Source organism: Mya arenaria, chromosome 9 (genome assembly GCF_026914265.1).
Source record: "Mya arenaria isolate MELC-2E11 chromosome 9, ASM2691426v1".
Classification (NCBI taxonomy): domain Eukaryota; kingdom Metazoa; phylum Mollusca; class Bivalvia; order Myida; family Myidae; genus Mya; species Mya arenaria.
Genome location: NC_069130.1, coordinates 46,844,698 through 46,869,984, shown reverse-complemented (window position 1 = coordinate 46,869,984; position 25,287 = coordinate 46,844,698). Strand labels below are relative to the sequence as shown.

General features: G+C 40.1%; 2 protein-coding genes across 8 annotated transcripts in view; both read left to right on the top strand.

Moving 5' to 3' along the window:
* Window positions 1-5,378, top strand: part of LOC128203282 (uncharacterized) — a 33,180-nt gene extending 27,802 nt beyond the window's left edge. For all 7 annotated transcript variants that reach the window (XM_052904629.1, XM_052904628.1, XM_052904627.1 and 4 more), the window contains exons 4-5: window positions 1,890-1,947; window positions 2,401-5,378. In XM_052904629.1, the coding sequence (XP_052760589.1) occupies window positions 1,890-1,947; window positions 2,401-4,676 (2,334 nt within the window). In that variant the 3' untranslated portion in view covers window positions 4,677-5,378. The remainder of the gene's footprint in view (window positions 1-1,889; window positions 1,948-2,400) is intronic.
* Window positions 5,379-10,365: 4,987 nt separating this feature from the next.
* LOC128246103 (uncharacterized) lies at window positions 10,366-10,959 on the top strand. The gene has a single exon (XM_052964306.1). It carries the CDS (start codon window positions 10,366-10,368, stop codon window positions 10,957-10,959), a length of 594 nt encoding a protein of 197 aa, XP_052820266.1.
* The last annotated feature ends 14,328 nt before the right edge of the window (window positions 10,960-25,287 follow it).

Here is a 25,287-nt window from a genome sequence, read left to right as displayed (position 1 = left end):
TAGCATACACCGACCTGAGGCACCACACTCCGTGGAACAGATTAAACAGGTGTGACATTACATGATGGCCGTCACAACTGAACTAGCATACACTGACCTGAGGCACCACACTCCGTGGAACAGATTAAACAGGTGTGACATCACATGATAGATGGCACAGCTGAATTAGCATACACCGACCTGAGGCACCACACTCCGTGGAACAGATTAAACATGTGTGACATTACATGATTGATGACACAACTGAACTGGCATACCGACCCGAGGCATAACAAGCCGTTGAACACATTAAATAGGTATTTCTTAACTTAATAGCGGACACAACTGAACTAGCGTACCGACAACAGGCACAGCCCGCCGTGGAACATACTAGACAGGTATGACTTTACATGATAGCGGACACAACAGAGCTAGAATACCGGACCATAGCACCACATTCCGTGGAACATATTACAGGTATGACTTTACATGAAAGTGAACACAACTGAACTAGAATACCGGCCCATAGCACCACATTCCGTGGAACATATTAGACAGGTATGACTTTACATGATAGTGAACACAACTGAACCAGCTTACCGACACAAGGCACAACATGGTACCCAACCTTGGTTAAACATCTCGTCATATAAAATCACCGGATTTTGGTGTAGGTGGGGGTCCCTATATGGGTATATGCAGGGGTTTGGGGTGCATATTTCTGCGTGGTGATCTATTCGATGTAAGGCCAAACCAAGGTTGCGTACCATTGGGACTCCACCCATGACACAAACTGAACCGATCTGAGCTCTCCCGCGTCTATTGCATACGAAGTGGTGGCCTCGAGTTTATTAAAGTGACTCGCTCATGTTTTGAACCAAACATTAGTTTTCCCGGTAATGCATCTAAAACACTTATTTTATCATTAGTTTACTCTATGATGTCGAAATTGCAGAAATTATAGCATAACAAAGTATTTTGGTTTTAGTGAGGTGTGAACCCACGCTGGTAAAGTCAAGAAATAAAGTTGGAAACAGCCGACTAATCCTCACGGCCACCGGGACTTAAAAAACAGTGGTGGATATGTTGCCCTGTTTTGGATACATTGATAACATCACGTGATAATGTCAATCAATGAATCACGCAACACCACACCCGTAGTTAATTTTCAATTGCGTTACAAAAATGTGGTCTTCAAAGAAACTAGTTGAGCAACATCATCTGCTAAAAGTGACATTCTCATTCAAAATCAATACATACACATGTATAACAAACATCAATTTTGAGCGATAAACCTTTAACTACTTACTAAATAGTGCATTTATGGAAACCATTTATAACTGATAATAGGATTGTAACCGTCGATTTAATAGCAAAAATATTTAATGATTGGCAAGTGCTAAAATATTTACGGTGATCTACTATAGTCGCATAAGGTAGAAATACCGTGTTTCTACACCTTTCTTTCAAATTAAACTCTGTTATATTCATAAGAACAACTGTTTTCAACATTTATCCATTCTTTTCATTATATTTAAACAATAATATTACTTGCGGTAAATCTTATATTGGAGTAAGAGTGCATCTTTAAGGGTTCCAGCTTCTTTTTTTAACACTCCTTATGATTTGCCACACTTTATTTCATAATTAAAAAAAATGCATGTTACAAACCATGAACGAGTTACTTTAAGTCGTGGCCACAACATGTGAGTCGTTGGAAGTCAGTAAGTCGTGAGCACGAGATAAAAACAGATATTTACGCCTGTCACCTCAATGACAGCGTACATAAAAAACACTAATGTAGTTATATTGTTTTTCGTTACAATATTGTCTTTATTAGTTTATATTATTTTTGTAAAATTGCCTTTGAATTATTGGATGCTTAATGTCTTGATCTGTTTTGTTGACAGCTGCAAACAGACGATTTCAAGATAAGCGCTGAGAACGAAGGAGAGATGTTGAAGGAAGGTAAGAAACGCTTTTCATCAATGACGTATCGAGCACTAAAACTCGTTGCCATCCCTAATTTTTATGGCCAAGAGTCTTGTGATAATACTGCTGCCTATCTTCCATCACAAGAGTCTTGTGATAATGCTGCTGCCTATCTTCTATCACAAGAGTCTTGTGATAATACTTATCTTCTGCAACAAGCGTCTTGTGATATTCCTGCTCCTTACTTTCTATACTAAGCGTCTTTTGACATTGCTGCTACTTATCTTCTACAACAAGCGTCTTGTGATATTGCTGCTCATTGTCGTCTGAAACAAGCGTCTTGTGACAATGCTGCTACTTATCTTCCGCAAAAAGCCTCTTGTGATAATGCTGCTACTTATCTCCTGTACTGCGTCTTGTGATAATGCATACGTATCTGATCTTAACTTTTATGTTTTTTAATGTGATATTTTTTTACATTTACTTCAGGATTACGACTACGTTTGGCAAACCATTACCGTACCACTTTGGCCGACATGCCGATATCTCCCATTCTCGGAGAAAAGAACGCCAAACTCAGGAAATTCTACGTGGCACCGAAAATTGTGGAGAAAGATCATAGAAAAATCGGCGAAATTGACAAGGGAGAAAGTGGTCAAGAAGTTGCAAAGTTTTCAGATGTTTTCTTAAAAAACGGTCAGTTGCTCAGTAATGCTTTCCTCGTTGGCGAACCGGGCAAAGGCAAATCTACATTCTCCGTAATGTGTGCCCTGGAATGGACTCACCAGTATTTACCAGCGGAGGAAAACGTCGGTATTAAAACAAGCTATGCCGACCCAGAATTCTTCAAAGAGTTTGCATTTTTGTTCCATGTCACCCTACGAGATTCAGGTAAAACGTGTGATCTAGCACAAATGATCAAGGATCAACTTATACGTAAAATGTACCACGAGAAGGATGCCGATGATGGCTACCGGCTCTTACAGACGGTGCTGGAAAGTGAAACATGTTTAATCATAGCTGACGGCCTCGACGAATGGACCCATCCGGAAAACGTAAACTGTACCTGCAAAACTGAGGAAAAAGTCACCCCTTTCCGAAATTCGGCCAACAAGGCCACACTCCTCACGACAACGCGTCCCTGGCGAATGTCACAGTTTAGAGTGCAGGATTCAAAGATCGACAAATATCTTGAAATAGAAGGAGCAGCAGACACAAAGCAACTCGTGGAAAATATCATCAACATTCTTAATGGGGGAAATATGGATGAACGGACAACAGAGGCTTTCATGGAAATGGTGTCAGCGAAGCGTCTTAAAGGATTATTGTCAGCACCTATCAGCATCACCCAGCTCGTGTGCCTGTGGTTCGAGGGCAAATCGTTAACCGATTCAAAGTGTGACATTTATGCTGGCGTGATAAACATGCTATCATGTAGACTTAGTTATGTGCAACGGAAGCATAAAATTCCGAAAATTGAACTGCCATCTGTATTAAAGGAACACGAATGCTTCGTGCAAAATCCCATGGTTTACCTTGCGCTGGCAAAGTTAGCATACACAACTTTGTATTTAGAGTGCAGAGATTCGTCTGTTGTCTTCAGCAACAAAACAGTCAACGCTTTGTTAAGCAGGGAGCAGGTTGAATTTGCATTGAAGTCAGGCTTACTCACGGAGAAGAAATCCAACTCATTGATCAAGAGATCATCTCACTTTTCATTCTTTCATAAAACACTTCAAGAGTTTTTAGCGGCTCTTCATTTATGTTTGAATGAAAACGACTACAGTCAGCTTTCAAACAAGTACGAACAAGATAATAAGGACAATATCTTTGGAGATGTTTCTCAGACATTTATTTTCATATGTGGAATGAAGCCCGAGCTCGGTGTACAAATGTCTTCATGGATCAATAGTTCTAGACCACCATACCAACCATCAATCTACAGTGGAGAGGCTAGACTACTTATGCACCTGATTCTCTCCGGACTCCGTGAAGCCAGGGCGAACAACTATGGTGACATACCGCTCTATCTCGCACACTTCTATATTCATAGTTACAAGTATGACGTAGTGTTAAAACAGCTGATGATGATAAACAAGGAACGTATTCAGTCACTAGACATCGGTGGATACAATGATCAAATTAATGGGGAAGAGGTGCAGGAGGTGATCACATCCTCCTCCGACTCCCTCAAAGCAGTGTCACTGGAGTACCGTGGTGGGCAGTATGACCTGTCCCAGTGTCACAGGCTGGAATGTCTGCGTATATACGGAGACAATATAACACGTGTGCAGGTTGATCCAACACATATTACAACATGTATCTTACAGAGTGTATCATCGAATGTTGAAATGTACATATTTAGATTATTTAAACACGATCAAAGGTGGAGTAAACTACAACGTGTTATGTTATGGTTCGTTAAGAATGTCCAGTTACTTGTGGATACACTACCAAGTCTCCCTCAGTTACAAAGCCTTGAAATACTGAATACAGATCTAGGTGAGCTCCACCTCCTCCCTCCAGCCTCCATCACCGATATTACACTTACGTGGGTGACAATGACAGCGGAGGCGGTGCGGAGTCTGATAGAGACGATGAAGAACATACCACACACCATTACATGCCACATGGAGGACTGCACGGTGGAACCTGCCAGTGAGATGAAAGACATCCGAGAACATATGGACAGTTCGCCGTCATTCAAGGTTCTCGAGTTTGACAATACGAGTGTAGGGCTTCATTTCAAATTCACCAAAATGTGAACAATAAGTTGAATGTTAGCATCGATTATGGGAATTCATGTTTGATGAAAAACAGTGAAACAATCTGAATGGGGAAGTGTCATTCTATTTATAGAAATATATGTTACTTTTCCAGGAACTAATTATTATCAACCACTTTCTATGTGTATTCAGTTAATTTGATTTATGTTGTGTATTTGCATGCATCCTAAAATAGATTTAACTGTACACAGCAATGTCGTTGAGGCAGGTGTTATTAAACATAATTATCGAACTTGGATGAAAACTTTCTTTTTTTTAATTATAACACAACAGTTCGCAATCAACACGTGCAATACTCGGTTAAACTTGATCGACTTTTTAAAAAAGAATCCCTTTACAAATGAACTCATTTCCTAGTTTAATTAGATATCATTTGATAAATGTTAAGTACTTACTTCGCTTAGGGATAATTGATTGATGGGGATGATAATCCGTATTTAATAGACAAATATACCAATAACACGTTGACCTTTTTAATTTGAATTATCTATTACATAAATTTCACGTAAATATAATAATATCTTCAAAATAGTAATATCATATATGGACAATTGCTACAAAAAAAACAAACAATAAACACATTTAGTTACCTAAATAATTGAATATACAATGGCCTATTATTTAACATGTCACACAATTTGATTATAATTGAAGAAGATATCATTAAACGTTGAAAATATTGTTTGATTTGTATTTAATACGATAAGGATGAAAATGTGTTATAATGATGATGATGATGGTGGTGTTGTTGGTAATGATGATGATGATGGTGGTGTTGTTGGTGATAATAATGATGGTGATGATAATGATGATGATTGTGGTGGTGATGGTGGTGGTGGTGGCGATGTCGACTACAACCACCACGACGTTGATGATGGCGACGACGATTACAACAACGACGACGACGTCGATGATGATGATGATGATGGTGGTGGAGGTGGTGGTGGTGATGATGATGATGATGATGATGATGATGATGATGATGATGATGATGATGATGATTAGCTAATAATTATGCCTTAGAAATCAAATTTAAGGCTGGACAATAAATGTTAACTTGCTCTTGAAGCAAGGTACGTAGAAAACATACAACACACTCATGATGTTGGCATTAGAAGTACGTTATCAAAATAATCATGCAAGGCGAAGTATTTCTAATTTAAGCAAAACTCAGAAAAAAATGGTTTTGTATACAAATACACACATTGCGGGAGTCGATTCTAGCAGGCTCAGAAATGCACCTGATAGCGTTTATATGAATGAATCCTTTGGGGACTGACGGACACGTCAACTACCAGACCATTATACTACCAGAAGGCGGACACAGGTATCACATTATTACTATTTACGAGGTCTATCTCGTAGCTTGCCGAAAATGGCCGAGTTGTTACGATTGACCTGGCGTCAAACCAAACAAATTGCAGACACAGCGAACGGTATTCAAGAACCTTATACAATATTCCATGTCAATTATTATCATTTAATATAAAATAGTTTAGTCATATCATTTTATTCTTTAAATTTGACCATTTTATAAATAAGAAACATCTACATAACACTATTAAACTATACTTATAGCAATTCACCGATTTTTTTTATTGAAAACAAATTTAAAGTGACACTCGTATTTAATATTTATACTTACACATGTATAAAAAAAACATTAATCTTGAGTGATACACCTTTAACGACTTCTTAGATAATGCATATATGGATAATATTAATTACTGGTAACAAGATTGCGTCATCGTGAGGTGTCCTTATCAGAGAGGCGTGGTCAATAGCGTCATCGGTGAGGCGTCGCCCATAGCGTCATCGTCGAGGTGTCGCCATCGGTGGGGCGTCGCCCAAAAGCGTCATCGTCGAGGTGTCGTCATCAGTAAAGCGTCGTCCAAAGCGTCATTGTTGAGGTGTCGTCATCGTCGAGGTGTCGTTATCAGTGAAGCGTAGCCCATTGCGTCTTCAGTGAGGTGTCGTCATCAGTGAGGCGTCGCCCATTGTGTCATCGTCGAGGTGTCGTCATCGGTGAGGCTTCACCCATTGCGTCATTGTCGAGGTGTCGTCATCAGTGAGGCGTCGCCCATTGCATCTTCGGTGAGGTGACGTCATCGGTGAGGCGTCGCCCATAGCGACATCGTCGAGGGGTCGTCATCGGTGAGGCGTCGCCCAAAGCGTCATCGTCGAGGTGTTGTCATCAGTGAGGCGTTGCCCATAGCGTAGTCGTCGAGGGGTCGTCATCAGTGAGGCTTTGCCCATAGCGTTATCGTCGAGGTGTCGTCATCAGTGAGGCATCGCCCATAGCGTCATCGTCGAGGTGTCGCCATCGGTGGGGCGTCGCCCATAGCGTCATCGTCAAGGTGTCGTCATCAGTGAGGCGTCGCCCATAGCGTCATCATCGAGGTGTCGTCATCAGAGAGGCGTCGCCCATTGCGTCATCGTCGGGGTGTCGTCATCATTGAGGCGTCGCCCATTGCGTCATGAATGGCTTACCTTAATGCACTAACACATCTTTGCATCCTTATGGTGAATGGCGTACCGTAATGCACTAACACATCTTTGCATCCTTATGATGGATGGCATACCGTAATGCACTAACACATCTTTGCATCCTGATGATGGATGGCATACCTTAATGCACTAACACATCTTTGCATCCTTATGGATGGCGTACCGTAATGCACTTACACATCTTTGCATCCTTATGATGGATGGCTTACCTTAATGCACTAACACATCTTTGCATCCTTATGGATGGCGTACCGTAATGCACTCACACATATTTGCATCCTTATGATGGATGGCAAACCTTAATGCACTCACACATCTTTGCATCCTTATGATGGATGGCTTACCTTAATGCACTCACACATCTTTGCATCCTTATGATGGATGGCTTACCTTAATGCACTCACACATATTTGCATCCTTATGATGGATGGCTTACCTTAATGCACTCACACATCTTTGCATCCTTATGATGGATGGCTTACCGTAATGCACTAACACATCTTTGCATCCTAATGATGGATGGCAAACCTTAATGCACTAACACATCTTTGCATCCTTATGATGGATGGCTTACCTTAATGCACTCACACATCTTTGCATCCTTATGATGGATGGCTTACCTTAATGCACTAACACATCTTTGCATCCTTATGGATGGCGTACCGTAATGCACTCACACATCTTTGCATCCTTATGGATGGCGTACCGTAATGCACTCACACATATTTGCATCCTTATGATGGATGGCTTACCTTAATGCACTCACACATATTTGCATCCTTATGATGGATGGCAAACCTTAATGCACTAACACATCTTTGCATCCTTATGATGGATGGCTTACCTTAATGCACTCACACATATTTGCATCCTTATGATGGATGGCGTACCGTAATGCACTAACACATCTTTGCATCCTTATGATGAATGGCAAACCTTAATGCACTAACACATCTTTGCATCCTTATGATGGATGGCTTACCGTAATGCACTAACACATCTTTGCATCCTTATGATGGATGGCAAACCTTAATGCACTAACACATCTTTGCATCCTTATGATGGATGGCTTACCTTAATGCACTAACACATCTTTGCATCCTTATGGATGGCGTACCGTAATGCACTCACACATATTTGCATCCTTATGATGGATGGCTTACCTTAATGCACTCACACATCTTTGCATCCTTATGATGGATGGCTTACCGTAATGCACTAACACATCTTTGCATCCTTATGATGGATGGCATACCGTAATGCACTCACACATCTTTGCATCCTTATGATGGATGGTTTACCTTAATGCACTAACACATCTTTGCATCCTTATGATGGATGGCTTACCGTAATGCACTAACACATCTTTGCATCCTTATGGATGGCGTACCGTAATGCACTAACACATCTTTGCATCCTTATGGATGGCGTACCGTAATGCACTTACACATCTTTGCATCCTTATGATGGATGGCTTACCGTAATGCACTAACACATCTTTGCATCCTTATGATGGATGGCTTACCGTAATGCACTCACACATCTTTGCATCCTTATGATGGATGGCAAACCTTAATGCACTAACACATCTTTGCATCCTTATGGTGAATGGCTTACCTTAATGCACTAACACATCTTTGCATCCTTATGATGGATGGCATACCTTAATTCACTAACACATCTTTGCATCCTTATGGATGGCGTACCGTAGTGCACTTACACATCTTTGCATCCTTATGATGGATGGCTTACCGTAATGCACTAACACATCTTTGCATCCTTATGATGGATGGCAAACCTTAATGCACTAACACATCTTTGCATCCTTATGGTGAATGGCTTACCTTAATGCACTAACACATCTTTGCATCCTTATGGTGGATGGCTTACCTTAATGCACTAACACATCTTTGCATCCTTATGATGGATGGCTTACCTTAATGCACTAACACATCATTGCATCAGTATGATGGATGGCTTACCTTAATGCACTAACACATCTTTGCATCCTTATGATGGATGGCGTACCTTAATGCACTCACACATCTTTGCATCCTTATGATGGATGGCTTACCTTAATGCACTATCACATCTTTGCATCCTTATGATGGATGGCTTACCTTAATGCACTAACACATCTTTGCATCCTTATGATGGATGGCTTACCTTAATGCACTAACACATCTTTGCATCCTTATGATGGATGGCTTACCTTAATGCACTATCACATCTTTGCATCCTTATGATGGATGGCTTACCGTAATGCACTAACACATCTTCGCATCCTTATGATGGATGGCTTACCGTAATGCACTAACACATCTTCGCATCCTTATGATGGATGGCTTACCTTAATGCACTATCACATCTTTGCATCCTTATGATGGATGGCTTACCGTAATGCACTAACACATCTTCGCATCCTTATGATGGATGGCTTACCGTAATGCACTAACACATCTTTGCATCCTTATGATGGATGGCTTGCCTAACCTGGTTCTAGTGGGGTACAAACCAACGCCGGTACAGTCAGGGAAAAGGTAGAGAAATGACAACAAAACCGCTTTCCCACAAGTACAGCAACTGAGAGTTAATTTAACCTTAAAGCTATTAACGCTATTTAAAATATTGGCGTTCAAAGACATTTTTTGAGCGAATATCAACTTTTGTTGACTTGTTCTTAGTTTAACACTCCTAATGTTTTGCCACACGTTATTTCGTCATAAAAGGGTGCATTTTACAAAACATGAGCGTGTCCCTTTGATCTTGTCGATGCTACTAATGTGCGTTTGCTGACGCGAACATAATAAGTCCTAGGATATACAAACACATTTAACAGAACTTAAACTTTGTTTGGGCTGACCATTAAAAGTCAAATCTTGATACCACTCGTATTTTGTTGGCCTTAATGTTCAGCTTAATATATTAAGTCAATACTTGATTCAACGGGACATTCTTACGTTTGGCTTCACCAAACCTACAATAAATGTCAGTTTACCTGTGAAATACTTTTGTTAAACAATTTTTCCAAACATGCTGCGGAGAATTGAATGACGCGTCTCGGGTTTAACCTTTAGATGTTTATTTGCGTCCAATGCAAATTTTGGAAAGTACCTCAATATTTGCCAAACTCCTTGCGTGTTCCTACAAGCAGTAATAGATGGCGGTGACGGATCCAGGAATTCACAACCGTCAACCCCCCCTCTCCCCCAAACCAGGAATTTATAACCTTCACCCCACCCCATCTTCCCCTCTCCCCCCAACGAGGAATTCACAACCGTCACCCCCCCTCTCCTCCCAACCAGGAATTTATAACCTTCACCCCACCCACTCTCCCCCCTCACCACCCAACCAGGAATTCACTACCGTCAACCCCCTCTCCCCCAGCCAGGCATGTATAACCTTCACCCCACCCCCTCTCTCTCCCCAACCAGGAATTTATAACCTTCACCCCACCCCCGCTCCCCCTCTCCCCCAACCAGGAATTCACAACCGTCATACCCCCCTCTCCTCCCAACCAGGAATTCATAACCTTCACCCCACCCCCTCTCCTCCCAACCAGGAATTCACAGCCACCATCCCCCCTCTCCCCCCCCCCCCCACCAGAATTTATAACCTTCACCCCACCCCCTCTCCCCCCTCTCTCCCCAAGCAGGAATTTATAACCTTCAACCCACCCCCTCTCCCCCAACCAGGAATTTATAACCTTCACCCCACCCCCTCTACCCCCTCTCCCCCAACCAGGAATTTATAACCTTCACCCCACCCCCTCTCCCCCCTCTCTCCCAACCCGGAATTTATAACCTTCACCCCACCCCCTCAACCTCAACCAGGAATTTATAACCTTCACCCCACCCCCTCTACCCCCTCTCCCCAACCCTTTACAACTTTTATCTTACTGAGCTCATGAATTGAAATAAAAGGTGTAAATTTAGCTTAAAGCTGCACTCTCGCAGATTGAACGTTTTGACAACTTTTTTATTTTTTGTCTTGGAACGAGCAGTTTCTTGCGTAAATATCTGAAAACCAGTGATAAAAGACTGCTGACAAAAGATCAGCACAGAGTTTCATATTTCCTCTCCAAAATTGATGTTTTATGCATTTTTCTTTAACCGTTAGTAACGGTTTAAGCCATAAAACATCAAACTTGAAATGGGAACATGAAAATCTGTGATCTGATCTTTTGTCAACAGTCTTTCATCACTGGTTTGCAGATATTTACGCAAAACTTTGATCATTCCAAGACAAAAAATAAAAAAGTTGGAAAAACGGTAAATCTGTGAGAATGCAGCTTTAAACTTATAGTTATCGAATACATATATGTTTGTATGTCGATTTTATTCTCTCTTTTTCTGTTCTTTTTTTCTTTTCCTTTTGTGGCCTTTGAGAAATTTGATGCCAATTTTAGCCAAAAGCATGTATTTTCTGATATTGCCAATAAAATGAATCTATCAAAGATTAAATGCATTTCCAGTGGACATATTAATGAATAAAAACTGTATATGTTTTTGTTCATACATGTAAGCATGTTAACTTTAGTATATACCTATTTATTTAGCTCGATTGTGGCGCTAGCTGAGCTTATAGAATCACTCTCTTGTCCGTTTCCTGGGCAAAAACCAGCACTGATGTCCATTTTGAGAGGCGGTGAGAAAGTGCCCCTAGTAGAATCGCACCCACAACCTCTTGGGTGAGAGGCGGTGAGAAAGTGCCCCTAGTAGAATCGAACCCACAACCTCTTGGGTGAGAGGCGGTGAGAAAGTGCCCCTAGTAGAATCGCACCCACAACCTCTTGGGTGAGAGGCGGACATCTAGTCAACTTCAGAAGGTGTATGTCAGCGTTTAAATTGGTAAAGCAGTTAAAGCATCAATGTTAGGTTAAAATTATATGTTTTAGGGTTTATTCGCCCGCCAAGTGGGATGGGGGGGGGGCATTGGCCGTTGTGCCCCCCGCTAGATCCTGCACTGATTGATATTGTTAATGAAATAAATCTACTGTATACTTATTTATCCTATAATTTAAATATTTACTAAGTGGAATCCATTAAGACGTATTGTTCTGATGTTTGGAGAAGCCAGGATACTTTGAGAAATACATGTACAACGTTGTTGTTTTTTTAAGTTTGGTTAATAACTTCAGACGAAATTGATCTAAGTTACTGTATTAATTTTGTTGTAACTAATAATTTTCTGCAAATAAGGTGTATTATTTTCTTCTATTTTCGGCCTTTTGATATTGAAAGTATTACTATAAACACGTTAAAAGCGATTTACCAGTAAAGTGAAAATTTCCGTATTTCACTGATTCCAACAATAAAATTTGTGTTGTGTTATTTTTTACAGTTATGAAATTTTACCCCGTGGGACTTAATCGCGCACAGGAATTGGGCACCATTTTGCAAACGATTTGGCATGTATTTCTACAACACTACAATAAGAGTCACATCTTTTAGGCATGTAATAAAAAACAATGGTTCGTTTAATAAATAATACTTAATGAAGAGCGACAGTAATTCTTTCAATATACAACTTTTGGTTCTCAGTCGATTAAATATTTTGCTTAATTACAAATATGCGATTCATTTACATACAACAATTTGTAGCTATTTTCTTCTGAGCACTTTGGGGTTGATTATTTAGCGACGGCAGTGCCTCAGAAACTAAACACTTTTGTTTGCCTAAACCCTATAACATAATTTTCTGCAAGTCTCGAAAATTGGCAAATTTTGTCCGGGTGACTTAGTGGATTTCGAGAATGTCAAACTATTTGAGCAAGTGTCTTTGATATGCAGCAACAGTAGCAGCAGTAGTTGTGTCTTGATGGCCTAACGCATTGGAAAGTGGTTCGGGGAGGCTAAAAATAAAAATGTTTAAAAGCTTCATTTTTTACTTAGTATATATTTTAAATGAAAAACATAAATCCTTTTCAAAATGAAAAAATGCTGCTGATGGACAGCGTAATGAAAAAGCGTGCTGCGTATGGACAGCATAATGAAAAAGCGTGATGCGTATGGACAGCGTAATAAAAAAACTTTCTGTGTATGGACAGCATAATGAAAAAGCGTGCTGGGTATGGACAGCATAATGAAAAAGCGTACTGGGTATGGACAGCATAATGAAAAAGCGTGCTGGGTATGGACAGCATAATGAAAAAGCGTGCTGGGTATGGACAGCATAATGAAAAAGCGTGCTGGGTATGGACAGCATAATAAAAAAGCGTGCTGGGTATGGACAGCATAATGAAAAAGCGTGATGCGTATGGACAGCATAATGAAAAAGCGTGCTGGGTATGGACAGCATAATGAAAAAGCGTGCTGGGTATGGACAGCATAATGAATAAGCGTGCTGCGTATGGACAGCATAATGAAAGAGCTTACTGCGTATGGACAGCATAATGAAAAAGCGTGCTGCTTAAGGACAGCGTAATGAAAAAGCGTGCTGCGTATGGACAGCGTTATGAAAAAGCGTGCTGCGTATGGACAGCGTAATGAAAAAACTTGCTGTGTATGGATAGCGTAATGAAAAAGTGTGCTGCGTATGTTCAGCGTAATGAAAAAGCGAGTTGCGTATGCTCAGCGTAATGAAAAAGCGTGCTGCGTATGCTCAGCGTAATGAAAAAGCGTGCTGCGTATGCTGAGGGACAGCGCAAGGAATAAGCTCTGACACGGATGAATGGCCATATTGTAAAGGCGTAATGCGGAGGGACAGCGCAAGAAATAATCGTGGTGCGGATGAATGGCCATATTGTAAAGGCAAAATGAGGAGGGACAGCATAATGAATAAGCGTGCTGCGTATGGACAGCATAATGAAAAAGCATGCTGCTTATGGACATCGTAATGAAAAAGCGTGCTGCGTATGGACAGCGTTATGAAAAAGCGTGCTGCGTATGGACAGCGTAATGAAAAAACTTGCTGTGTATGGACAGCGTAATGGAAAAGTGTGCTGCGTATGCTCAGCATAATGAAAAAGCGAGTTGCGTATGCTCAGCGTAATGAAAAAGCGTGCTGCGTATGCTCAGCGTAATGAAAAAGCGTGCTGCGTATGCTCAGCGTAATGAAAAAGCGAACTGCGTATGGACAGTGTAAATAAAAGCGTGCTGCGTATGGACAGTGTAAATAAAAGCGTGCTGCGTTTGGACAGTGTAAATAAAAGCGTGCTGCGTATGGACAGTGTAAATAAAGGCGTGCTGCGTATGGACATCATTATGAAGGGCGTGCTGCGTATGCTCAGCGTAATTAAAAAGAGAGCTGCGGATGGACATCGTAATGAAAAAGCGTGCTGCGAATAGATAGCTTTATGAAAAAGCGTGCTGTGGATGGACAGCGAAATGAAATATCTTGCTGCGTATGGGCAGCGTGCTGCGTATTGATATCGTAATGAAAAGCGAGGTTCTTCTAGACAAAGCGATGAAAAAAGGGTGATGCAGTTGGACTGCGCAATAAAAAAAACAATTGCTACGGATGGACAGCGCAATGAAAAGGCGAAATAAGGAGGGACAACGTATTAATAAGCTCTGACTCGGATGAATGGCCATATTGTAAAGGCGTAATGCGGAGGGACAACGTATTAATAACCTCTGACACGGATGAATGGCCATATTGTTAAGGCGTAATGCGGAGGGACAGCGCAAGAATAAGCCCTGACACGGATGAATGGCCATATTGTAAAGGCGTAATGCGGAGGGACAGCGTAAGGAATAAGCTCTGACACGGATGAATGGCCATATTTTAAAGGCTTAATGCGGAGGGACAGCGCAAGGAATAAGCTCTGACACGGATGAATGGCCATATTGTAAAGGCGTAATGCGGAGGGACAGCGCAAGAAATAATCGTGGTGCGGATGAATGACCATATTGTAAAGGCAAAATGCGGAGGGACAGTGCAAGAAATAAGCGTGGTGCGGATGAATGGCCATATTGTAAAGGCGTAATACAGAGGGACAGCGCAAGAAATAATCGTGGTGCGGAGAATGGCCATATTGTAAAGGCGTAATGCGGAGGGACAGCGCAAGAAATAATCGTGGTGCGGAGAATGGCCATATTGTAAAGGCGTAATGCGGAGGGACAGCGCAAGAAATAATCGTGGTGCGGATGAATGGCCATATTGTAAAGGCAAAATGCGGAGGGACAGCGCAAGAAATAAGCGTGGTGCGGATGAATGGCCATATTGTAAAGGCAAAATGCGGAGGGACAGCGCAAGAAATAAGCGCGGTGCGGATGACTGGCCATATTGTAAAGGCGTAATGCGGAGGGACAGCGCAAGAAATAAGCGTGGTGCGGATGAATGGCCATATTGTAAAGGCAAAATGCGGAGGGACAGCGCAAGAAATAAGCGTGGTGCGGATGAATGGCCATATTGTAAAGGCGTAATACAGAGGGACAGCGCAAGAAATAATCGTGGTGCGGAGAATGGCCAAATTGTAAAGGCGTAATGCGGAGGGACAGCGCAAGAAATAATCGTGGTGCGGAGAATGGCCATATTGTAAAGGCGTAATGCGGAGGGACAGCGCAAGAAATAATCGTGGTGCGGATGAATGGCCATATTGTAAAGGCAAAATGCGGAGGGACAGCGCAAGAAATAAGCGTGGTGCGGATGAATGGCCATATTGTAAAGGCAAAATGCGGAGGGACAGCGCAAGAAATAATCGTGGTGCGGATGAATGGCCATATTGTAAAGGCAAAATGCGGAGGGACAGCGCAAGAAATAAGCGTGGTGCGGATGAATGGCCATATTGTAAAGGCGTAATGCGGAGGGACAGCGCAAGGAATAAGCGTGGTGCGGATGAATGGCCATATTGTAAAGGCGAAATGCGGAGGGACAGCGCAAGGAATAAGGGTGATGCGGATGAATGGCCATATTGTAAAGGCGAAATGCGGAGGGACAGCGCAAGGAATAAGCTCTGACACGGATGAATGGCCATATTGTGAAGGCGTAATGCTGAGGGACAGCGTAAGGATTAAGCTCTGACACGGATGAATGGCTATATTGTAAAGGCGTAATGCGGAGGGACAGCGCAAGAAATAAGCGTGGTGCGGATGAATGGCCATATTGTAAAGGCGTAATGCAGAGGGACAGCGCAAGGAATAAGCTCTGACACGGATGAATGACCATATTGTAAATGCGTAATGCGGAGGGACAGCGTAAGGAATAAGCTCTGACACGGATGAATGGCCATATTGTAAATGCGTAATGCGGAGGGACAGCGCAAGAATAAGCTCTGACACGGATGAATGGCCATATTTAAAAGGCTTAATGCGGAGGGACAGCGTAAGGAATAAGCTCTGACACGGATGAATGGCCATATTGTAAAGGCGTAATGCGGAGGGACAGCGCAAGGAATAAGGGTGGTGCGGATGAATGGCCATATTGTAAAGGCGAAATGCGGACGGACATCGCAAGGAATAAGCTCTGACACGGATGAATGGCCATATTGTAAAGGCGTAATGCGGAGGGACAGCGCAAGAAATAATCGTGGTGCGGAGGGAAAGCAAGCGAAAACCATATACTTGTACATAGAAGCACAGTGTAATATATATCGCAGAACTAACAATAGGTAGGTATAGGATACACTTGTGTACATATTGTTTAGTGTATTTACCCAACTTAATAGGTTCCATATTTACTGGTATATCTATTTATATGCATCGCCAGTGTTTCGTAATTTGATGAAAGGATTAAATAGGCCAAGTATAATATATGAATCTGGAAAGTAAATAACGCACGTTCGTATATCAATTAATTTTCGACATCTTCAAATGAAATAGTGCACTTGGATGGTATTCAAAATGCAGACAATACAGCAACCGTCCCTCGCAACAGTTTTCATATCAATAGTTAAAGTGCTGACGTAAAAATTCATATGTCCGTAAAGTTGGCAGCGTAAATTATCAGTCTGGCAATCCGGCAAATCGAGTGTAATTTGGTAAAAGAATAAATTGAATGTCTAAAGCGACATTTAGTTGTAATAAAATAAGAAAAATAAAATAATTAATTAATTAAAATCTGTTTTTAGAATAAAACTACTACTACTACTACTACTACTACTACTACTACTACTACTACTACTACTACTACTGCTGCTGCTGCTGCTGCTGCTGCTGCTGCTGCTGCTGCTGCTGCTGCTACTACTACTACTACTACTAATATAATAATAATAATAGTATTTTTATAATAATAATAATAATAATAATAATAATAATAATAATAATAATAATAATAATAATTATTATTATTATTATTATTATTATAACAACGCTTAGCTGTACAATATGCTGTCATTTGCGGTCCATGTTAGCAGGACATTGAATAGCTTATATCATACGGAACTCCTCGGCCATTTTCCATCGGACACTTCATCGAACAGGAGTTCGGAATGGGCTTAACCGAAAACTAAATATTGAGGGATAAGTTGTTAGCTATTTAGTATTTTTGCAATTTTTTGCAATAAGGTACGTTAAACCTTAACGAACAACACTTCAAGTCTGCCTTTCTTTGATTGGAAGCATTATAAGTTCGATGCTTTAAAATATTACGGTAAACCATCAATAGTATTTTAAGTATTTTACTAATAACCCCTCCTACGATAGTCACTAATTTAACTTCGTTCCATTAAAGCTGCATTCTCACAGATTGAACGTTTTGACAACATTTCATTTATTGTATTGCCCTGGAACGAGCCAATTTATGCGAAAAATACATGGAAACCAGTCGAGGGTGAAAGCGAAAATGTTATATCTTCTTCTTTATTTAATGTCACTTAGAACCTTTTCGCATTCACCCTTCGCAGTGAAATAAGACAAAAAAGCAGATCGCAGATTTTCATATTTAAGTTTAAAAAAATGATGTTTTTAATGCACTTTTCTTAAACCGCTAGTAACGCCTTTAGCCATAAAACATCAATTTTCGAACGAAAATTTGAACATCTGCGATCTGATATTTCGTCAGCTGTCTTATATCACTGGTTTGCAGATATCTACGCAAAAATGTTCTCTTTCCAAGACATAAAAATTTAAAAGTTGTAAAAATGGTAAATCTGTGTAGTGCAGCTTTAAATAACAAGTGAGTATAATGTTCACCAATCATGACGTTGTAATTATCGTGAAGGAAATTGCGCGTTTCAAATGACAATTTGACAGATTTATAGGATTGTTAAAACTTAACTTACATCATTTAAAATTTTACATAAATTAACTGATAAAATGTTGACCAATGGTTCGATGATGCAAAACTATAAGTTGTTTATATGTAATAGATATCTCTTGTGGTATTTTGGATGCATTTTTTACTTATTGGCAACCGATTTTGAACTGTGCACTTATATATTGCCTTATATGCAGTATATTTTAATTTAAAGTATTCTAGTATAATTATGTCTCTTAAGAGACAAATTTTACTTCCTTCTTTGAAAGTATTTACAGCCGAAATGTTCTGAAGCATGGATGGCCACAGACCACGCCCAAAATAACAACCCTATTCAACATTAAGTCATTTTCATGCCTGGCGCCGACTTATCGTTTAAAAGACCGACAATAATTGCTAAATTTCTTAGTGGTCAGCGGGAAATGCCTCTAAAATTCCTTTATATATAGCAAACGCGCATGCGAGATCTTTTCATTAACTCAAACCCTGGTCACATACACGCTACGAGCTCCATTCGAGCAGGTTTTTCATTTTAAAAAATGCAAAATCGACCGAACGGACATCTTGACGCTTGCGAGCATGGTACGGATTTTTTTTACTCAAAGAGGAGTCTGGGCTGAGTGAAAATATTCAGCCGAGGTCCCGAGTAATCACTTTTGTATTAATTGGTTATTGGACAAAGACATACTTATTATCAAAGATGAATATCATGGTCAATTTCCACGGTATAATTGTACCAAACTGAAGGTCCATTATAGATCGTTCCATTCCCAGCGCCAACTTCAATCCACTCCCCACTAGAAAAGAAAATATCCCTTTTCCAGGCACCTTGGGTCACTATGGGAGCAACAAGCCTTTTGTCGCCGACCAAAAACTCGTCTTCACAGGTCAAGGCCGTTTCGTTATCTGGGTCAATCCAACAGAGGTCGAATAATGGGTGCACCGGTTTGATCAGATTCTTTGGCGAATTCTATGATGTCGTCTGCAACAAGCCGTTTAAACCATAAGGGTTCAAGATTTAATGACATCCGCGAACATTATTTTCTTGGTATCTTGAATATAGTGCCATGGTTCATTTCTATAATATAAAATCCGCTGCTTTTTATGTTCATAAACTCATGTTAGCTATCGAAAAAACTAAACTTTGTTGACCAAGCGACACAACTCTTATTTAGTTACATATCTGTATTTTTTGTAATATTTAAATTGCATTGTAACACGTATTATGGGCAAGGGGGGTTCGTAGAAAAAGTGGGGAGCAGCTCACAAGGGCACCAGTATGGGAATCGCAAGATGTCCGTGCAGATTTGGAACACTGAGAGGGTCGTAACAGCTAGCCGGTGTTCGCAGAACTATTGCAGAGGAGTCGCACAGTCCCGACGATAATACGCACACTGGCCAGGGGACTTACGATGTCCGCACGGGGCCCGCATGGTGTAACGTTCGCCTTACGAGCTCCGTACAACATCATTGAAGATTAAATTTAAGTAAGCCGTTCTCCATTGTTCAGTTGATGTTTATTTTATCTGTTTATCTATACTGTATTGCATACAGGGTTTTGAATTTTTTTAATAAAGTTTCCAAGGTTCCAAAGTTTGAACAATTGTACTAAAGATTACCAGCAAACTGAGACTTGCATATTCATGTTGAAAATTGATATCACCATTAATCTGATAACGTTTGTAACCTGGATCTGAGGAAGATGATTATGAGCATCTGTTAATATGTTTAAATTTTACTACTAATACATTTGAATACAAATTTTGTAGACGAAGTCATACTTATATCATTCTTAATACTTAAAATTTGCGATAAACACATATACAATAAAGGAAGTCGTTTGTACTCAGGGAGAATTTTACTGATAAAGCTTATATTTATGCCTATACCATCTTATGAGGATTATAAGGGTAAGTTAATGAATTGTTTTACCCGAATTAAGCCTTCAGTTTACTCTTAAAGGGAAGTTATATAGGTAACACTTGGTAGATGTTAAACAAATTTAAAACATTTTAGCTATATTTTGGCGCTTTTTAACTGGTAACTTTGTGGCCACGTAGCCATAAATTGGAGGAAAAAAACCATAATTACAAAGGCTAATATTTTTTAACTGTACTCAATTTAGATTTGTTTTAGTTTTGATTATTAAAGTCAAATGATTTATACATTATAATACATTAAAATAAAAAAAGATGATATCTATCAAGAGTAAACCATAATGTGCCCCTTTGAATAAACTTACTTTTAATCATTTCATTCGTGTTAAATATTTTCACTGATAAAAGAACTTAATATGGATAATCATGTTATTACAGTATAACCCCGTTGGCTCGAGCTCGCTTAGCTCGAATACCTCGATAGCTCGACCTTGATGTAACTACCGATTTCTTTTTACTGAAGAAAAGAATTCCCACTCGGCTCGAATTGTTCGAAGCTCGATTTATTTTCGCCGGGTCCTGGTATTTCGAGTTAACGGGGTTTGACTATTAATATAATGTTACATATCGGCAAAGCAAGGAGAGCAAAGAGTAATTTTAAGACAAAATTCAAACAAAACATATCTATGCTACAATTATGTATTTTTTCTGTAAAGCGGAAATATGATCAAGACTGGGAGTTCCTCCTACGATTTGACAGAAGTGTCGCTGCATGATGAGCACGAGTCCCCGGTCGTGCATGCGAAAGACGTCCGCCGACTCAAATTCCGGTTCTACGCCGCTCTTGGTGTGGCCGGCGTCATCATTCTGGGTCTTTATTGGAGTCGCGGTCAAGGTTTGTGCGCATATAACATGGACGTGTTCTTTGTCAAGACCACTCTATTCGTCTTCCGGGAGGGACGTTTAATCACAGAGACTTGAAAGTGTGATGCAGTTCCCAACAGCTGCCCCTGGTGTCCTTTAAACAGTTGACTGTGGCCTCAGCTGAGAAAAAAATCAATATTGGCCCCGAAAAAAAGACTTCGACTTTATATGGCTTGCTTAACACGTCTTGGAACATGATACAACTATTCATCATGATTTATCGACAATATTTCAACATATTATTAAAGTTAAAAATCCACTAGGATTATATAACCGTACTATATAAAGTAAGCCAGGGGCAGCTGTTGGGATCTGCATAATACTTTCATGTCTCTGGTCGTTAAATGGGGGTCCCGTGTGACAGTGATATTCACTGAAAGTGTCACTGGTGCATGTTAAAGCTGCACTCTCACAAATTGAACGTTTTGACAACTTTTTGTTGCCTAAGAACGAGGTAATTGATGCGAGAACTAGCATGGAAACTAGTGGTATAAGACTGCTGAAAAAAAGCAGATCGTAGATGTCATATTTAAGTTAAAAAATTGATTTTTTATGCATTTTTCTTAAACCGTTACTAACGCTTTGAGCCACAAAACATTAATGATCGAACGGAAATATGAAAACCTGCGATCTGATCTTTTGTCAGCAGTCATATATCATTGGTTTGCAGCTATTTACGCAAAAATTGGCTCATTCCAAGACAAAAAATAAAGTTGTCAAAACTGTAAATCTGTGAGAGTGCAGCTTTAAAGAACAAGGGTAGCTCGAATCAGGTTAACATTCTGTGCATACACTATGTTCCAAGAAACTAATATGACTAACAATCTTATAGGAGCACTCGCCGAATAGTCCTTGTCCGAGTATGTATAAGCTTACACACTACCACCCAATCGTAACAACTCGGCCATCTCCGGCAAGCTTCAAGATATCTTGATACTAGCCGAGGAGTTCCGATTGACTACCACCAGGACCGATGTAGATGCCATTCATCGTGGGTCTCGCGGTGTTTTGGGTAAAATATTCTCCTTTGGAGAATATCGTATCAACTCGTTGGGGGTAAAATTCCTCATTCGGCTTCCAAATTTGTTTAAGTCACACTTTGGGATTGACGGGGTCAAGCCATAATGCAGCCAGTATAGGGCTTATAAGTTAACATATATATTTTATAACGATTGTGAAACAACATTATATTAATTACTCTCTTTGGCACGATGTTAAACGATAATATGGTAGTGTAATTGGAGTATCCTGGGGGAATCCCACTTGTAAGGCTTGGTCACTACATAGCGAACTCACATGCGCCCAGGCCGGGATTCGAACCAAGGTCGCCTATGTGAGAAGCGAGTGACTAACCACTGCGCTAACCGGACAAGGAAACAACATGTTCTTTATGATGTGTGTGAATCTATTAAGACATAAAAACACGCAAGATTTTGAATCATACTAGTATGCTTTTATGTGGTACAACGAATTAAGTCTGGGTCTGAGATTTGACTTTAGTAGTATCGTGATATTGGAGCCAGTTCTTAATATTATGTGGGACTTTCATATGACACTTGTACATTTATACAGTCGAACCCCGTTGGCTCGAACTCCCAGGGACCGGCGAAAATACATCGAGCCTCGAAAAAATCGAGCCAAGAGGGATGTCTACCTTCAATATTATATAGAAATCTGTCCTCTACATCCAGATCGAGCCAATGAGGAATTCGAGCCAAGCGAGTTCGAGCCAACGGAGTTCCATTATCTTGTGCTCTTCATAATACGATGAAGAATATCATAGTAGATCACAGAATTCTCATACAAGGCTTTGCATAAAGGGACTTGTTCAAAGAATTCACGTTGGCAACCATTTCTTTCAACTCTGTTTGAAATTGAGTTACTTAAAGCTGCACTCTCACAGATATACCATTTTTACATCCGTTTTATTTTTTGTCTTAGAAAGAGCAAATTTTTACGTAAATATCTGCAAACCAATAATATAAGATTGCTGACGAAAATCAGATCGTAGGTTTTTATATTTCCGTTCGAAAATTAACGTTTTATGGCCTGAACCGTTACATACGGTTTAAGAAAATTGCATAAAACATAAATTTTTGAACTGAAATATAAAATTCTGCGATCTAATTTTTGACAGCAGTCTTATTTAACTCGTTTCCATGGATTTTTGCAAAAATTGACTCGTTCCAAGACAAAAAAATAAAAAAAGTTGTCAAAACGTTCAACCTGTGAGAGTGTAGCTTTAAAGATGTGCTCTTACTCCCAAATAAGATTTACCACAATCTATACAATTGTTTTGATATACAAGAAAGGATGATTAAATGTCGAAAACAATGGTTCTTATGATTGAGACTGGGTTTAATCTGAATGAAAACACGGTATTTCTACCTTATGAGACGATAGTAATAACAGTAAATACTTTAGCATTCACCAATCATTTAATATATTTTGCGTTTTCAGCTATCAACACACGGTTAAAATCCTGTTATCTGTAAATAATATTTTCCATAAATTATTTTTTAGTAAGTAGTTAAAGGTGTATCACTTAAAATGTATGTTCGTTATATATATGTGTATGTATTGATTTTGAATAAGAGTGCCACTTTAACTTACTCATATGAATAAAGACCAAACAGCAACTGGCAGATATTCATTTGAAAATATATAGAAAAAATATAATATATAAATCAAGTTATTTTCAAAGCGTGACTGAAGCTTTTTTTCCAGCAAAACGCACCATTTCTTGTCACATTTTTAAACAAAATTTACATTAGAGCTATTACGGCCAAAACTCGCTGTGTCGAAGTCGTTGGGACATCGGGAAGAACTAAGATATAACGAGAATTCGATACATCAGAAAAACGAAACATGTCGAATTATTCGAAAAAAGTTCAACATAACCGGAACAACAGAATTCGACATAGCGAGTTTCGACTGTATATTCCACAATTATATTGTTCGATGCCTGGCCCTTTTAAACGTGTGCTAGTTCCATTACAAATTGGGCTGTTTGTGTAACATAGACAACAAACTGTGTTTTGAAAACTAACACAAATGTAATGCTTATCTCAGGGCAATGGAAAAGGTGGCGGCGGAGGAGGGGGAACTACTGTGACGCCATCAAATACTTATATGACGTCAAACCCGACGTCAAAGCCTACGTCTTCGAAAACCGCCAACCTAGGGAACCTTTCAGTCACTTGGGGCTCTGGCGTTAGTTTTAACATTGCAGACAAAGGTCAATGGTCCCACAATGACGCTAATAAAAGCACACCATTGCTATCTCCAACTAATTGTTCTTCTACCAATGCTGTAATTTGTCTGGAATGGGCCGATGATCGTCGATTGAAAGAATCCCGGAAGAATGACGTCACTAACGAACAAAATGCATCGCTCTCCTGTTATGACGTCGAGTGGACGGCTCTGAAATGCGTCGGTCAAGTATTAACCGACTGTTTCAACACAAGTGGTGCCCATTGGTACGGCGGATATGAAGACCATGATCAGCATTGGCCATTTGAGAAGAACTCTATGAAAGAAACATCCTATACAGGGAACGACCCATTTCATCCTGGCGTCATTGGTAACATTCTGGAGCGATATTTTGTCTCCTCAAAAGGGGTTGGCGTGTACGTAGATAATGACGTCCCATTATATTTTAGCCTGAACTCGCCCCAAAATGGTTTGATGTGTTTCTCGGCAAAGTATGAATCATATCCGTACTTCAATTTTACGGCGATTACGACTTCGATACAAACCAGACGAAATTTCCCAATGCTAGTGATATGATACAAAATATTCACGATCTCGGATTCAACGTTTCCGTCTGGGTTCATCCTTTCTTTGATCCAAGAGGTGAATCTTACAAAGAAGCAGAACAAAAACATTACCTTTTGAGGCGATTTGATTCAGACTTCCCGGAAGTGACGTCATGGTGGAACGGAAACGATTCTGGCATACTTTACGTCACGAACCCAAATGCAACAAAGTGGTATCTCGATAAAATGGAATATTTGAAGAGACAAAACAATGTTGATTCCTTCAAATTCGATGCTGGGTCGTTATCCTTCGCTCCGCATTTGTACAGCGCTTACAATTTAACAAATAATCCCTGTGATATGTATCCTGGATTGTACGTCAAA